The 17941-nt window shown below is 36.2% G+C and overlaps 1 protein-coding gene across 3 annotated transcripts in view; it reads left to right on the top strand.

Moving 5' to 3' along the window:
- Positions 1-13293, top strand: part of MITF (melanogenesis associated transcription factor) — a 32325-nt gene extending 19032 nt beyond the window's left edge. For all 3 annotated transcript variants that reach the window (XM_008054103.2, XM_008054101.2, XM_008054104.1), the window contains exons 7-9: positions 1670-1745; positions 5143-5290; positions 9772-13293. In XM_008054103.2, coding sequence (XP_008052294.1) covers positions 1670-1745; positions 5143-5290; positions 9772-10173 — 626 coding nt within the window. In that variant the 3' untranslated portion in view covers positions 10174-13293. The remainder of the gene's footprint in view (positions 1-1669; positions 1746-5142; positions 5291-9771) is intronic.
- Positions 13294-17941: the final 4648 nt, after the last annotated feature.

Below are 17941 nucleotides of genomic sequence, written 5' to 3'. Positions count from 1 at the left end.
TAATGATAAGACTTAGTATTATAGGAAACCAATTTACTCACTCAACCAAGGCAAATGGTGACTTTTGTTGAAAAAGCAGTGAATAACATTATCAAGTATATAGACTATTAGTAGGTCAAATATAAGCATACATATATATTGTGTATTAGGGTATTCATTTTAATCCAATTTATTAGACCTTAAATTATTTAGAGATTATTTGATAGATTACATACATTAGAAACCTTTATTATTTCATATGTTTTACTACGTCATCCTTCCCTAATAAGATGATAATTTACTTAAACTTGCAGCTGGATTTATAAAACAGGAATGCTGGGAAGATGTATGGTTGTAGACTTAAGTTCTGGGGCCGTACTATCCACTATGATAGCCACTCACCACTCATGTCAGTTGGGCCCTTGAAATATGACTAGTCCAAATTGTGCTGTAAAATTGTAAGTGTAAAATGTGCCCTGGATTTCAAAAATCTTAGTATGGAGAAAAGAATAAATGTGTAATTTATAAATTTGTCTGTTGATTACCTGTTGAAATAGCAATATTTTGGATATAATGAGTTTAATAAAATGTTACTCTTACCTCTTTCCTTTTATTTTTTTAATATGACTACTAGAAAATGTAAACCTATATATGTAACTTTATATCTATTGGGCAGTGCTGAGCTAGAGTGGGAGTTTTTTGTGGCCTATGAGCTAAAAATGTTTTCTGTATTTTTAAATGGTTAAAAAAATCAAAAGGAAAATATTTTGTGATATGAAAGTTATATAAAATGCAAATTTCAACATCACAAGTAAATTCTAATCACCTTTCCCTTTTTATTTTATTTATTTATTTTTTTAAGAGACAGAGTCTAGTTCTGTTGCCCAGGCTGGAGTATAGTGGCACAATCATAGCTCACCACAGCCTTGAACTCTAGGGCTCAAGCAATCCTCCCACATCAGTCTTCCAAGTATCTGGGACTATAGGCATGCACTATCATACCTAGCTAATATTTTAATTTTTCGTAGAGATAGGGGTCTTGCTATGCTGCCCAGGCTAGTCTTGAACTCTTGGCCTCAAGTGATCCTCCTACCTCAGATTCTCAAACTACTGGGACCCTAATGCTTTCCATGAGTAGACTTGCCTTGCAAAAAATTGTACTCAGTTATTATTATATTGTGAGTTTTGTCAGTAAAAAATTCGTGGAAATTTGTTTTCTCTTTGGTTATGTAAACACCTACATAATATTCTCAATTTTGCTTCCGGGCCCACAAAGCCAGAAGCACTTACTAACTGGTCCTTTGCAGAAAATCTGTCAACTCCTCTGCCATAGGGTTAGGTTTGAGTTTGGGCGATTCACCACTTATTGCTGGGTGTCCTTGCCAAGTTTCTAGTACCTATATCTCCAAGGCAATTTCATCATTTGTAACTATCCTCAGATTTCGTGGTTATTATAGGAGCAAATGAGAAACTGTACATTTAAGGGCTTTGTAAATGATAAAGTTCTGAACAAAGATATCTCATTTTTCAGTGCTTAATGTCAGTACCAAAAGCATGGTAAAAACAGGGAAAAGGTAAGTTCAGATTTCCATTGTGCTGACCTGATAAAGTTAATATGCACATACCTTTAATGATATCTGCATACATGGCACTGTTACTAATAGCTCTTTCCTGTGCTCTTTTCTTGAAGTTGAACGAAGGAGAAGATTTAACATAAATGATCGCATTAAAGAACTAGGTACTTTGATTCCCAAGTCAAATGATCCGTGAGTACAATTGCATGTTAATCAGCATCATATATTTTTCATACCTTAATGTTTTTTCATATGTTGCAAAAAATGCAGTTATAAAAAAACAGAGTAAAGAAGTACCCCCCTCTCCCTTTGTTTCTAAATACTTCTTACACCTGACTTTTGGTTGGTCTCATCAAACTAAAATTTCAAGAGAGACTCACTGAATTGTACAAAAGGATTGTTGGATATGAGATGGCTATCTTTGGGTGTGAGAAAATGACTTTATGACATCTGATAATTTGTGGCAAACAAATACTAAGCTACAAAAAAAATTATTTTAACAGTTCATGCAGCACAGAGATTTCAATGGCTGTTAAAGCAAAATTTGTTTACTATTTGCTCTTTGACTTGTATGGCATCTCTAAATAGGCACCAGTGAGCAGATCCTGGAGGCTTTCAAGTTTAATGATACTCAACAGACAAAAGGGTCAATTTTTTAAAAATGAAAACCTGTGTACTCTGTATGTTTTACCAATCTAGGGGTAGAAAAGCAATGTTTAATCCTCTTCTTAAGTACAGGTCAGCTCATTTGGATTTCAGCTTTTGGTCGCCCTCCATACCCTCCTCCTTCTGGAAATAACAGTTGTAAAGATAATTTTCTCAAGTTTTTCCTGCCAGCTTTGTAGTTACCTGTAATTTCAGCAAATAGGACAACAAATACACACTTTTTATCCATTAGAAATTGGCCCATTTGAAGTAAGGGGCTAGAGAATGTATACATTTTAATGGCCCCCACAGGCATTCTATGAAATTAGCCTTTGAATATGATCTTTTAGCTACCTAATAAATTGTAAAGATGAAATCAAGCATGATTCACGCAAGGCTTATTAAATTTGCTATTCACATCATTGTTAAAAAATTTGTAACAAAATAAAACCATTGCCTATTGTGAGGTGTTTTTGATGAATATACAAGCACAATTCCATCTTCAACATTTTGCTTTCCCAGGTTTCAAGAAAAATCATTTTCAAACTCGAAACATTCAAATTCTCAGTTCTGCAGCACAAATTTATCCTACTAAAGGGCTGTGACCTTCATTTCCTATAGTCAGTCTTGCATGATAGTTGAAATTGAATTCCCATTTTCCTGTTCTTTATCAGCTTTCACTTTTTAGCATATTCTTTTAAACTGTAGCATGTGAATCTCTTTAGTAACATATTATGAAATTATGGGGCTGCAGTGAAAGCTTCTATTTGCATATCTTCTTTCTCCATTGTACTAGAATACTTATGTGTTTATAATCTGAACTGATAATGATCTTTAATTGTAGGCATTGTTTTAAGATAACACAGACTATGAGCTATATGGTGGTTTTCTCACACCAGATTTCTAGAATGTGCCTTGGGGCTGCTACAGAGACAGTCTTACTGATTAGGGTCTCAGTCCCCTGCCTTTGCTTCCCCCAGAGCAAGTCTGCTTTTGTTGATTATTGGAGTTCTAGGTACACTTCTATATGTAAAAAGGATCCCTCTCATTATCAAAAAAAAAAAAAAAAAAGTTTGGAAATCCTTCTTTAAACCCAGCAGTATAATTGATTGGATCTCAAAAGAAAGCAAATCCCAAGGTAATTGTTTGAAATAATAACTTCTTTAAAACTGAGTGTCTGCTTGAATATTCCAGTACTGGTTTCTCATCTTGCTGGCCTAGGTAAAGAATCCCTCATTATAATTACAGTTCTCTCTGGCTGCTGAAGTTACTGTTACTTTGACTTTAGCTCTGAACATTGAGTCTTTGTGTTCACTCTGGGTATCTCAGGACACTTCCCTGGGTTAACATCTTTGGTGCTCAGACCCCAGGGATCAACCCCGGGAATTCTCTGGAGGCTGTCCATCTCATGGGAGAACTTCTGTTTTGTTCTTCATCTAACCCATATGAGGATCAATTACTTGGCGTCTTGTTTAATGGGCCTTCATTCACAGGTTCTACCTGATACTTCCTATCTGCTTTCAGCATCTGTAGATTATGGGTTAGATGGTTCTCCATATATCAAATAGTTTTTGTTTTCATTAATATATTATCAATGTAGTGAATATTATTTATAAAAGGGTTCAAATTGATTTAAAGCAGTATAGAAGCATTACTTATGTAATTATAGCTCACTTTTTATTATTTTCCTGGAGCGCTCTATATTTTTAAAAAATACTTTCACTTACATTTTAATGGTGTCCTGAACCAGGCGTCTGACCTTGGGGAAGATACTTTCATTCTTGTGCCTCATTTTCCCCAACTATTAAAATAGAGAGCTTCAGTATCTTCCTACCAAGTCTAGTTGTTTTGAGGACTCAATTGCATAACAGGAAGTATAGTTCAGTTGTTTAGAGCAGGGAGTCTAAACCCAGATTCTCTAGGCTTCCTGGCTGTGCCATGTTCTAACTCTGTGACCTTGTGCAAATTGTTTAACCTCACTGTGCCTCAGTTTCCAATCAGTAAAATGGGAGTCATATTAGTACCTGCCTGTTGAGGTTGTTATGGGTTGTAAAATACTTAAAAAATTACCTGGGCTGGGCATGGTGGCTCACATCTATCATCCCAGCACTTCAGGAGGTTGAGGAGGTGAGAGGATTGCTGAGTCCAGGAGTTCAAGACCAGCCTAGGTAACATCGTGAGACCTCATCTCTGCCCGCCTTCTCCCCCGCCATCCCCCTGCAAAAAAAAGTACCTGGCATATAGTAAATGCTATGGAAAAATAGCTATTATAATTACTGTACTGAACCTTTAAACACAGTGCCTGTTCCATTATTTGCATTGTGTTCTAAACTTTTCACAGCACATTTGTATAAAGTATCTCTTTTGATTCTAATAACATGCCCATGAGACTGTTTGTACAAGTGTGGTGTCATCATTTTATACATGAAGAAGCAGATACAGAGAGAGGTTAAATAACCTGCCTGTGATAATTCATGATTTAAAAAAAAAATCTAAGTATGCCACAAACAATCAAGTAGTAAGATCTCACAGAATTTTTTTTTACCATAACTTGTTTTGTCTGAGTGAGTAAATTTTTATTGCCTTAGAAACCTGTAGCTATTTCATACAGTGTTTAAGAATACCAACTTTGTAATTGAAAGATTTTATACATTTAAAACCCTGACTCCACCGTTTAGTAGTTCTGTAATCTAGGAAAAGTTTAATTGTCTCTGATTCAAAGTATGCACAAAGTCTCTACCTTCCAAGGTCCTTGTCTTGATTAAGTAAGATAATGTGTACAATATGGTGGACAGTGTTTGGCTCGTGGCAAGCCCTCAATAAATGATAGCTATTGTGAATGTGTAATTATTATTACACCTTCAGAAATGGAATGCTTTGGATATTGAACTTTCATTGAACCTCAAATCCTAAAAATGTATGTTTCCCTCCATTTTCATAACAGAGACATGCGCTGGAACAAAGGAACCATTTTAAAAGCATCTGTGGACTATATCCGAAAGTTGCAACGAGAACAGCAACGCGCCAAAGAACTTGAAAACCGACAGAAGAAACTGGAGCATGCCAACCGGCATTTGTTACTCAGAATACAGGTACATGGCATGTGCTGCAAAAAGTTTCCTACCTGTTACTGACTTCAGGTGGGGAGAAAAAGGATTATAATGAGCCATGAGGGAGTTGATTTACATGATCCTAATGCAGTCAATCCTTATTATTTATAGATTCTGTATTTGTGAATTTGCCTATGTGTTATCACAAAATCAATATTTGTGGCACTTTCACAGTCATCCTCAGGCATGTGCTAAGTGGCAAATGTGAGTTGCCCAATTTGCTCATTTCCAGTTAGGATCAAAACTCCCTACCCAAGGTTGACCCTCTGCCCTCTTGTTTCTGCTCTCAAGCTGTAAACAAGTGTTTCTTTTCTGTTTCATGGTTTGTTAACTGTCATGTTTTCTACTTTTTTGTGTGGTGATTTTGCTGTTTAAAATGATCTCCAAGCATAGTGCTAAAGTGCTGTCTGGTGTTCCTAAGGGCAAGAAGGCTCTGATATGTGCCTTACAGAGAAAAATACAGATGTTTGATAAACTTTGTCAGGCAAGAGTTATAGTGCTGTTGGCTGTGAGTTCAACATTAATGAATCAACAATATGTATTAAATAAGGTGACTTTATACAGAAATATATATAAAGCAAGGTTAAGTGTTGGAACCCGAGGTCCTCAGGAACTTAACCCTGTATTTCCTCTAGGAACAAATGCTGTAGTATTCACTGATTCAGTGTTCATGGTGACTTTTTAGAACTTTACATAACCAGCACTGACAACACATGTTAAATAATGATGACTTAGTATTTGCAGAATGGGGGAAACAGTCAATGGCCATGTCAATAGGGAACTTGGGGATACCCAGAGGATCTTATATTAAGGGTATAATTCTTGGAAAATAGTTATAGATAGCAGAATTGTACATGTATCTTTAATTTATACTATGTACCCCTCAAAGAAGACATTAATTTTACTGATATGTGCAATTTGTTCATCATCCTGTTCTGTGAGTATATGTATCAGTGTAAGCAGGAGACGGGGGATCCCTCTTCGGCATCAGCTCCTGGTAACACTCCTCTCAGGCATTTAGCCTCTCATTCTGAGGGTAAGGACACACATTTCTCTGGAACGAACCTTAAAAAGGACTCTGTTATTGATCAAAGGGATTTGCAAGGGTGATTTTAACTTACTTGCTGACTTTCAACACAACTTATCTATCTGTAAGAGTCAATGACACTGTATCACCTTCTTGAGTAGCAGGACCCACCTTTTGCTAGATTTTGCCATAGAGCAAGTGGTGTCTTCCATTTTTCCAGTAGAACTATGCATGGAGTGATGTTTAAGGAACAGCAGTGCAAGTATGACACCTTAGTGCTGAAGTGCTGTCTGGTATTTCATCATTTTTCACCTTGTGTTTATCTTGGATGTTGAACTTATTGAACACAGCAATTCATTTATAGTAATGGTCTCCAGTCTTCTGAATGCTGCACAGCACTTACACTTGGAGATGCCACAACTCTTATTGAGCACAGCGATCCTCAGGTATGAGGCAGTGAGGCTGAAGAGCTCCTCCCTAGGGGTGCATTTTAGAACCAGGGTAGTGAAGAAGAAGTTATATGTAATTTGAAAATTCCCCTTTCACCTTCTCCTCTCATTTGGCTTTTGTTATTTGTTTTATGTTCCATTTCTAAAATAAGTAGCCATAGGTATTTAATCTCTTGAACATAGTATATCCATTTATAAAAGCAGCTTGTACTAATGTGTCATTTCCTTATACAAATATTAAAATGTAATAACTATTTTGAAAGAGAAGCTAGGTTTTGTTTTATTTTAAGGTTCCAACAAACATGTATATTCATGTGAAATACGAATATTGTGAAATATATGCATTGGAAATTCCATGGTGACGATGTCTTGGTTTTCTTCCAGTGACGGTGTGAGGCAGTCTTTAGAACTTTTGCATATCATAGAAAACATTATTAATTAGGAAAGCTCTGTGATGCAAAGAAGCCAGAGTTCTCTAGATGAGATTTATCATCTTAGTTAGAAATCTAAGTAGCACTTTAATCAGCTGATAAATGTTTTGATTAAACAACAAAGGATTAGAGTAAGATGTTTGACTCTCTTAATCCAACTTTACTATTATTATTTTTTGAAAAGACAAACTACATGTGTAGAGGTGGTGTTCTTATTAGCATGTTGCTGTAGATTTACAAGAGTTCGTGTTTTCAGAATGGGCCTAAGGCCTTCCTTTCATTTTCACTCTAAGTGATACTTGGAGAAATTTTTACAGAAGAAGGAACGTGAATCCTTGATATCAGTGAAACTATCATTTTATTAAACAGTCTAGGGCTTTAAAATGATTCCTGAAGAAACTTGTGTTTCTGGAGATTGTGTAAAGGAACTTGCAGGTGCTTGTGTGACATGTCAAACTCCCAAGCTCCTCCTTGCCTTTCATCCAGAGAAGGATCTTGCAGGTCTAACAGCCTTGAGCATAGCCTGGATGTGACTTTTCAGACACAGGTATTTCTAGGCTTGTGGGCAAGGGTTAAGAGGCCATGTCACTCGCAGAGGATTTTCCCTCTCTGATATAGCAAGGTGACTTGCTTCCAATTTACATTCTATTATTATATTTTATTGCATCACAAACATAGAAAGGACAGCATTGGAATCTAGAAGCAGAATGCTTATCAGGGATTTGTTGGGGTCTCTGGTTTATCTCAGGAATATCAAGGGATGCTTGGAAAGGAAAAAGGGAAAGAGCTTGCTTGGAAAACATTTTGAAATGATGCACTGGGAGAGTCACTAACATTTAGGAAGTATATTAGTCAATGCTATAACAAAGAACCACCGACTGGGTGGTATAAACAACAAAAAATTATTTTCTTACACTTCTGGCAGACAGCAGTCCATGATCAAGGTGGCAGCAGGGTTAGTTCCTTCTGAGGGCTCTCTCCTTGACTTGGAAATGGCCATCTTCTCCTTATATCTTTACATGGTCTTCCCTGTCTGTGTGTCTGTATCATAATCTCCTCCTCATATAAGGATGCCAGTCCTATTGGGTTTAGGCCCATGCGTATGACCTCATTTTAACTTAATCACCTTTTTAAAGGTCCTATCTCCAAATACGGTCACATTCCAAGGCACTGCACTAGGATTTCAACAAAGGAGTTTTGCAGGGACACAATTCAGCCCATAATAGGAAGGTATGTAAAGAAAGTAAAGGAAAAAGATTAGTCTTATAGATGAGAACTTGTTGAAAAAATTCCCTTTATCATGCTGAGATGGGTTAAATCATGCTTCTCAAACTTTAGTTACTTGTGTGTAACCTTCACAGCTTTTGCCATCACTACCCAAGCTTTCTTAGTTCACGGCACTCTTAGTTTTTTAGCAACCTTACCAGTACCCCCTTAGATCAAAATAAATACTTACCTTTTTCCTTAGGTCCAAAAAACTGATTAAATATTTAGGTTCTAACAACTTAGAAGCCATTTGAAAAAATAAAACATCTCCGTTAAGAGAAAAATAGCGTTTAAGTTTTATTTTTCTATAACCACATTACTGACTGACAGAATATGTATGCCTGTTGGACACTACACAACTTCTAAGTTCGAGAGTCTTGAGATCAAATTGGACCCACCATTCTCATTTCCCATTCCATGTTGTTATGCGGCACTTGCTTTTTTTGTCTTTGTTTTGGTTTTTCAATTGCAACAACCTCCAACAGCCCATCTTTGCAATGATATGTTGTGATTGAAAAGTATGTAGCACAATCTAATACTGAAATAAGAACTGTCTTGAGCTTAGTAGTTCTCAAGGTAGGATTACCATTTCCTTGAAATTTTAAAGTGTTCCCGGTGCCCTGTGTGTTCGTTGTAGCATCCCTGGGTATAGGAGTGCATAGTTTAGGCACCATCCAACTATATCTCTGTTTATGTAATATTTTCCTTTAATCAGCTCACATTTTTATTTTCATATTTTAAAACTTATCCTCATTGTGCATATTAATACCTATGAGAGACTGCCTTACTCTACTTTTATTTTGTAATAAGGTCTGTGAAACATCTAAAAATGTATTTCTTATACACCAGTGATATCTCTATTGTACCTTAGGCAATACTGGATTTATTAAAAGAGCAAAAAGCTTTTATGTTGAGAATGTATTGTTTTCTCTGTATCTGGTTTTTTTAAAAATAGATTTTATGTTTTAGAAAAGTTTTCGGTTCATAGTGAAACTAAGAGGAGGCTACAGCTGCTTCCCGTATACCTCTGACACCACACATGCACAGCCTCCCTGAATACTGAGATTCACCACCAGAGCAGGACATGTGTTAGAATCCATGAGCCTCCATTGACATTCATATGACTCCCAAGTCCACAGTTTACATTCACTTTTGATGTTGTACATTTTATGGATTTGGACAAAGGTGTAATGACATGTATCCCCACCCCATCATACAGAGTAGTTTCATTGCCCTAGAAATCCTCTATACTCCACTGATTTCAATGTCTGATTTTTACTTTTATTGTAGGAACTTGAAATGCAGGCTCGAGCTCATGGACTTTCCCTTATTCCATCCACGGGTCTCTGCTCCCCAGATCTGGTGAATCGGATCATCAAGCAAGAACCTGTTCTCGAGAACTGCAACCAAGACCTCCTTCAGCATCACACAGACCTAACTTGTACAACAACTCTTGATCTTACGGATGGCACCATCACCTTCAACAACAACCTCGGAACTGGCAGTGAGGCCAGCCAAGCCTACAGTGTCCCCGCGAAGATGGGGTCCAAACTGGAAGACATCCTGATGGACGATACTCTCTCTCCTGTTGGCGTAACTGATCCACTCCTTTCGTCAGTGTCCCCTGGAGCTTCCAAAACCAGCAGCCGGAGGAGCAGTATGAGCATGGAAGAGACCGAGCATGCTTGTTAGCAAATCCTCCCTGCCTGCGTTCTCACAGACTGCTTCCTTTCTTGATGAGTAGATGTAATAATTTACCTGAAGGGGTTTTCTTGGTAATTTTCCTTTAATATGAATTTTTTTTTCACGCTTTATCAATAGCCCAGGATATATTTTATTTTTAGAATTTTGTGAAACAGACTTGTATATTCTATTTTACAACTACAAATGCCTCTAAAGTATTGTACAATAAGTGTGCAGTATCTGTGAACTGAATTCATCGCAGACTAGTTTTCTGAGCAAGAAGATTTTGTGTCAGAGAAATGTCTGTCCATTTTTATTCAGGGGAAACTTGAGCTGAGATTTGTATGCCTGTGACTTCCTTGGAAATTAAATGTAAAGCTTAATTGAAAGAATGTAAAGCATCCAAAAAAACAAAAAACAAAAAAAAGGAGAGAGGGAGAAAGAAAGAAAAAGAAATCCATATTAACCCTTTTCCATTTTATAAATGTATGATTCATTGGTACTGCCTTAAAGATACAGTACCTTTCTAGCATTGTTTAGTCTTTATACTGCAAACTATTTAAAGAAATATTATATTCTGTAAAAGACAAAAAAAAAAAAAATGCAGCTTTTTCGTGAGGGTTGTCTGGTTAGAAAACTTAACTGATACCAACCGAAATTGAAGGGAGTTAAACTAAGGCTCTGAAATAGAGTTTAATCTTGCTCTCGTTGTTGACTCTGTGCTGTTACAGTTTTCTTCATCAATGAGTGTGATTCTGTTTTTCATAAGATATATTTTATTTTGAAATGGAAAGGAATGTCCTCTCAGAGTAAAATATTGAGGAGCACTGAAAGTTTGTTTTACCTTTTTTTTTTCATTTTTTCTTTTGATAAGAAAACCAAACTGGGCATATTTCTAATTGGCTTTACTATTTTTATTTTTTAAATTATGTTTTACTATTCATTTGATGTGTACAGATTCTTTATTATCATCGTTCTTTTCAATGTTTGTATTCATTTGTAAGAATATGCATCTTAAAATGGCAAGTTTTCAATATTTTTACAACTCACTGGTGGTTTTCCGTATCCTTTGTACACTCACAAAAGAAAACTTTTATGCAAGGTCTTGTGTTTAAAGAGAGCTTTGCGAATATTTTGTATATTGCAGTCTCACTCGGAGCTGTTTTTCGACACACTTAAGGTGTAGTATTAATAGGTTAAACCAGGCTTTCTAGAAAGAAACTTACATATTTATTTTTAGGATATAAAAATAGCAATATTCTTGGAGACTGATAACCATAGCATTAATACGCCCATTATGGTCATTTAAATTGGGATTTGTTTCAGCAAACTTGCTGAATTTTTTTTTTAAAGAAAGAAATACTGTATTGGCAAATTACTGTTACTTGCTAACAATGTTTTAACAAGCAGCAATGTTGTAAAGTTAGTTTCAGTGCATTATCTACTTGTGTAGTCCTATGCAATAACAGTAGTGTTACATGTATCAAGCCTAGATGTTTTATACAGATGCCATATAGTGTTATGAGCCAGGCTGTTGAATGGAATTTCTCAGTAGCAGCCTACAATTGAATAGCAAGTGGCATAAAGCATATCCATTCAGAATGAAGTGCCTTAAATATAGCAGTAGTCTTTTTTGGACTAGCACTGACTGAACTATAATGTAGGAGAACGTTTCAAGATGGTATCTATAGTCAAGAGGAACTTGTAGCATGGTGCCTATGTAGACAATATAAGAGCTTCCAATTTTCCTTCAGATATTTTTAATATGAAATATATTTTAGTGACAGAGTGCCAACTTCTTTCATCAGGAAACCTTTTTCAGGAGGGTTTTTTTAAAAAAAGTGTTTAAATGTCAAATGTGAATTGGTGATGGGTGATGGAGGATTCAGAGAGCAGTAATTGTCAGATGTGTGAATGGATGGTTTAGGTGAAAATAATCAACTGCATAGTTCCCATGCACGTTGGGCAATGAGAATCCTTGGAAACATTGATGATGCTATCAGTTTTATAGCTTTATTACTTAAGGGGGTAGGGGAAATTCATTCCCATTCTTTCAACCCCCTGGACTGTATAGCTCTTTTCCTAGAATAGTGATGCAAATCTGCATGAACAGCTAATTGTACCATAGTGTTCATTGATACAATCATAGCATTGTCTATTCTTCTCTTCATATTTATATGGGGGAGAGGGGGCTGGATGTGAAAGCTGAAGATCACGATGCTATGATGCTAGTTTTCCTTAGCTGATTTTGAAAGTTTTAAAAAATAAAGCAAGGTTGGCTAGCCTACGGCCAAGGGAAGATGGCCACGGTTAAGCAACCTCATAGGAAGCTTTGTTGAGAGAAAGTATGGCATCTTGTACCACTGCCCTGACCGTTGCCATTCCTGACCTTGCCGTTGCCTGCTTCCCCGTCCCCTTCTTTTTAAGAGGCGCTTTCTGAAAGTGGCAGGTAAGCACCCCCAGGAGAATGCTACAACGTTGGCTGTGGCTTTATTTATTTCTTTTTTGCCAAATAGAGTGTGGACTCGTTTTAGGGACTGGTTAAGCCAAGAGGCAGTGGTTTGGGCTCGTCGTTGGTAACAAGAAAATGGTCCACACCACTCCCCCCATCCCTGGGTGTAGAATTGTGACCCTGGGGTTGGGCCTCCAATATGGAGTGGCCAAAATGCCAAAATTGTCCATCTACCTGTGGGTAGGGCAATGGAAATACCAAACCTTCTGACTTTGCCAAAAAACATGCAAGCAACCTGGTCATACGTAGGATGACAAAGTTCTTTCTGGTTGTTTTTAAACAATAAAGCAATAAGAACAAATAAAATACATAGGAAATTAAAAGACATAAAATAAAGCACAAAAGAATGCACTTATTAATATTTTTGAAAAATGCACTGGGAAAAAGTTGATGTTGATAGCAGTATAAAAACCCTATTTCTTGATAAAATGACAAATGACTGTCTCTTGCGGACGCTTGGTACTGTAATGTTAATAATAGTCACCTGCTGTTGGATGCAGCAATAATTTCTGTATGGTCCATAGCACTGTATATTATGGATCGATATTAATGTATCCAATGAAATAATTGAACTGTTGTTCTTGATAGCCTCATTAAAGCATTTGGTTTTTCACATAGTGGTGGCCAATTGTGTTTAGTTAATGCCAATTTTGAATGTTATTTGCCTTATCAAAAAACTAGTAGTGCACATTTTCTTCTGATTTAATGAATAACAAATTGCAGGAAAATTTTAAAAATGCCAGTAAGTGCTTTTTTGTTTTAAATGCCACTAGAAGATGTTACTTTTTGGTTTTCAACATTTTTGATTACTTTATGACTTGCACTCAGATGAACTATAATTATGCAGCGTTTTTCCCCTCTGAATTTGGGGAGATTTTAAACTTCCAAATGCCAAGACTTCATTTTAGATATAGGAGTTTTATTTAAATGTTGCAGTAAGAGGTAGCTTTACAAAAAGGGAAATTTTCCGAGAAAACTTTGCATATTTACAGAAAAGATACTGGGTTTTAAAAATACAAATTTACAATAATGAAAGCTTAACATACCCAGGCTGCCAGATCCTGGCTTTTTTTTTTTTTAATACAGTACTTAAGAATCATTTCATAAATGTTGGATTTGAATTGAGAAGTGTCAGACAAAACATGTCTTTATTCCCTAGCTAGACCTTCAACTTCTGCCCTTTCAAAAAAAAAAAAAATGCTCTGGTTTAACCTCTGGGGAAAACAAGGAAGAAACTTCCTGTAAGACTTCTGATCACCTGTCAGCTTTTTTTCATAAGTTTAATTTTTTTCTTAAATTGTAATATATAATAATTGAGGCCTTTCTTTTTCAGAGTTATTTGAATTATTTATATTTCTCCTAGAGATATGACTGTGTGATATCTTTACAATGTGTAAAAGCAGGAAGATTCCTTTTAGAACAAAATACTTTTCTGGGAGAAATCAAAATCAGGTAAGTTGAAAATCGGAACTTTTCCTCTCCAGAGGGGTCTGCAGCGGTACCTTCACCCAAGTTTCTGTCCTGGTATTTGCTTAGTAACTAACACTTCACAACCCAGGAGGATCCTTTGTATAGAGTCCCCTGTCCATACATACACACATATGCACACACACTTGTGTTATGTGTTACAGCAGTGTTACCTGAACATCAGACATTCATCTTCAACTTGAATGAATTTATTAAGCCAATTCTCTTTCAAAAAAAAAATTCAATCTATACAATGACAAAGCTTGGTCTCTAAGTTAAACTTTCTAGTCTGAATCTTAGCTATACCAATTTCCAGCTGTGTGATTTTGAGCAAGTTACTTAGCTGCCCTGTGTCTCAAAAGTGGCTACCACATAGTAGTCCTGTGAAGACCACGCAAGTTAATATACGAGAGCTTTTACTTGGCAGCACATAGTAAATGCTCAGTAAATGGTGGCTAGTTTTATATAAGCATCATAATCACCTTCATTATTAAAATATAAAATACCTTCTAGGCCATCTAAAAATTATTATATGTCTCAGCAGTGATATGCACTTCTCATTTGGCAAAACATTACATTATAACAGAGGTCTAAGATTTGTGTGAACTGGACAGGTGACAGCAGCTACAGGCTGCACTGGAGAAAGAGGTCTTGCTCTCTGTAAGTGTATTTTAGAAGGCCAGGCCCGGTAGCACATCTGTAATGCCAGTACTTTAGGAGGCAATGTAAGAGGTTTAGTTGAGCCCAGGAGTTCAAGACCAGCCTAGGCCACATAACAAGACCTTGTCTCTACAAAAAGTGAAAAAAAATTTTCAAGTGTGATGACATGTGCCTATAGTCCCAGATACTTGGTAGGCTGAGGTGGAAGGATTGCCTGAGCCCAGGAGGTTGAGGCTGTGGTAAACCATGGTCGTGCTACTACACTCCAGCTAAGCCACAGAGTGAGACCCTGTCTCCAAAAAAAAAAAGAAAATTAATAATAAACACGATTTATCACATTTAAAAATACCATAAGCACAAGTTACTTAAACTTTAAATTGTTTTAAACCTGTGCATTCTGCTTGTGTGCTTCTGCCATGAGGATAATTATATTATTTTCACAAACTATGACTTGCTGAACCTAAGATCTCTTTTATATTCCCTAGAAAATTAAACTTTTTAATCCTTTGTGATATACACTGATGTTATGTAGCTAAGAGTGATGTCTTGACTGTATTCTGTCTTCAGTTTCCTATCAATATTGAAATGTTTTTCAGGGTTTTATTTTCAATTGTACTTATATTTGATGACTTCTTTGGAACACCATCTGAGAAGTTAATCTTCGTAATCCAGCCAGCATAAATGAATCGTTAGAATTACCCTGTTTTTATTTTTTTGTGTATGCCAAGATTTAATGCATAGCCAAGTAGCATGAGGAAACCTCGTTTAAGAAGAGTGTTGTAAGTTAGATTTTCATTATATTTAGAGAGAAGTGGTGATGATCTCTTAATTCTTTTCTGCCACATCTAAGGCTCAATAGCGATGGCTTCATGTCTTCTCCCATAATTTACATGAATCCATAATATATATCTTATAGAGTGTGAAGAAGCTTCCATTATCCCAGTTTTCCCAAAAGGCATGTATCCCCCCAAAAAATGTACAGAGTAAATCTGCCATATTAAAATTGTCAAGGCCCTGTATATACATATAATTTAGACATGTTTAATTGTATTTGTGTTCAATATTCATAGATATTTTGAGCCTATTACCTCTACCAGATATACTGGAAAGTAATATAAGTACTGTATACATAAAACCAAATAAATCTCAGTGACACATCGAAATGGTAAAGACAGTTTGCTTTTGAAAAATTTGCATTTTAAATTTCTAATTATAGAATCAGTTGAAGATATATCCAAATGGGTGCAATTGTCACTCAAAATTCCTTACACATTATTCAGAGAGCAAAATCTGTATAGAGGGAAACCACAAAATTAGTGTTTCCCAAACTTTGCTTTATAGAACTATTTCCACAAGCTCTGGCTAAAGGGTTGCTTTGAGGAATGGGGATTTGGAGGTAGGGCTGGGGTGGAGGAATGCTATAGTGTAATTAATTTTGAAAAAGTTAGCTTTGGGAAATGCTGGGCTAAACAATTTTGAACAGGTATCTCTACCACCACAAGTCTTCTCACAATTTTAATTATGTTAATGTGCCTTGAGAGTTTTCAGGACTAGGAATCATATGTAGTGTTTTCCAGTCTTGTTTGGCTACAGAATTGTGTATGTGTATTAATGGTTCCAAAGAACATAGTTTGGGAAACACTGGAGATTTTACAGAAATTATTTAAAGCTGAGGAGAATTGCTTTTGTTCTCCTAAATAAGTATGCTTACATTCATTTATGATCCTTCAAGTAGAAGTCATTGCCATTAAAAAATCATTACTTCTGAAAAAACAAGTTATCTTCTGTTTTCATCTCCAACGAAAATAGAAAATTCTGGTTAAGAAAGCAATTGCCATTAAAAATTATTATTCTTGAATGGAAAAAGTAATATCTTCTCATTTTCAATGAAAAGATAAATTCTGGTTATGCACACGTTCAATGTAACTTTTCCATGAAAGGTAAAATAAAAGGTCTTTTATAGCGAATGTCTCCCACTCCTTTAAGTATGGATAACCTATTGTTTAGGAAATATTTGGTTCATAATTTTAGGTACTGCTCACCGGTTTATGGTAGAAGAGCACTGGGAAGAAAGGCATTCAGAATTTGTGTACATTTGTCAACGACTTCTTTTTTAATGCAGGCAAGTCCTAACAGATGGACGTGGTTATATCTCACAAGTTCAGCTGTTAATTGATTGTAGGCCAACCCATAAAAGCTACATGAATCACTATATACCTGCAGTATATTATTGTACTGGCTAAAATTGTTCTAGAATTTAAACACCCTGTATTACGAAACTCAAGGGAAAAACATCTTTTCTACTCCTCACAGATAAGATCAAAGATTTTTCTTTTATTCAATGTCTTTTAAAATATATATATATTTAAAAAAAAAAAAAAATATGTATATATATATATATATATATATATATATATACATTTTTAGTCCCCACTCTTTGCCTGAGAATAGTGAACAAAATAATTTTACTTTAGTGGAACGGAGGAATTTACTGGTTCATATTACCATAAAGATCAAATGGAACTTCGTGTATGTCTGGGCTTAAGGGTTCAAACAAGGCATTTGATCTGCCTGATCTCTAATTTTCTTGGCTCTGCCCTCCTTTGTGCAGGTAGATCTTCTCCATGAGGGCCCTTCTGGCAGTTTGGAAGTCCAGAAAGTCAGCACCTCTTTCCCAGATAATATGGCAAAGTTCCTGTATTCGTTCTGATCAGATCTACCTGGGTATGATCACCATGGCCCAGAGATGGAAAACACCAATTGGTCAGGTCTGGGTCGTATGTTCACTTGGTAGATTCACTCAGCAGCAGCTAAACCTTAAGGACCAAGGGAAAAGGAGGCGGGATTCACCTAGGCTTCACATGCAGTCCCACTCCTCAAAGGGGGAGAAGAGGATTCTGGGTAGGCAAAACAACAGATACTCATTGGTGTAGATTTCAAGAGTACTGGACAAACTACCTTTACAAATCCCTTGCCCTGTCCAGATCTCTCCTCTACCCTTAATCCTCGAGTGATGGAAAGGGAGGTATGAAGCTGTTAAATCCCTATAGGCGTATCTCCCTCCTTCTCATTATTCTTGGCTAGTTTTTCACAAACAGCTCTCTAGCTCTCAGTCCCTACTTAATCCTCTACCAGAGG

The sequence above is a fragment of the Carlito syrichta genome, unplaced genomic scaffold, assembly GCF_000164805.1.
Source record: "Carlito syrichta isolate Samal-C Ts95f unplaced genomic scaffold, Tarsius_syrichta-2.0.1 Scaffold289052, whole genome shotgun sequence".
Classification (NCBI taxonomy): Eukaryota; Metazoa; Chordata; class Mammalia; order Primates; family Tarsiidae; genus Carlito; species Carlito syrichta.
The sequence above is the reverse complement of the archived record's forward strand: the minus strand, read 5'-3'. Positions and strand labels throughout refer to the sequence as shown.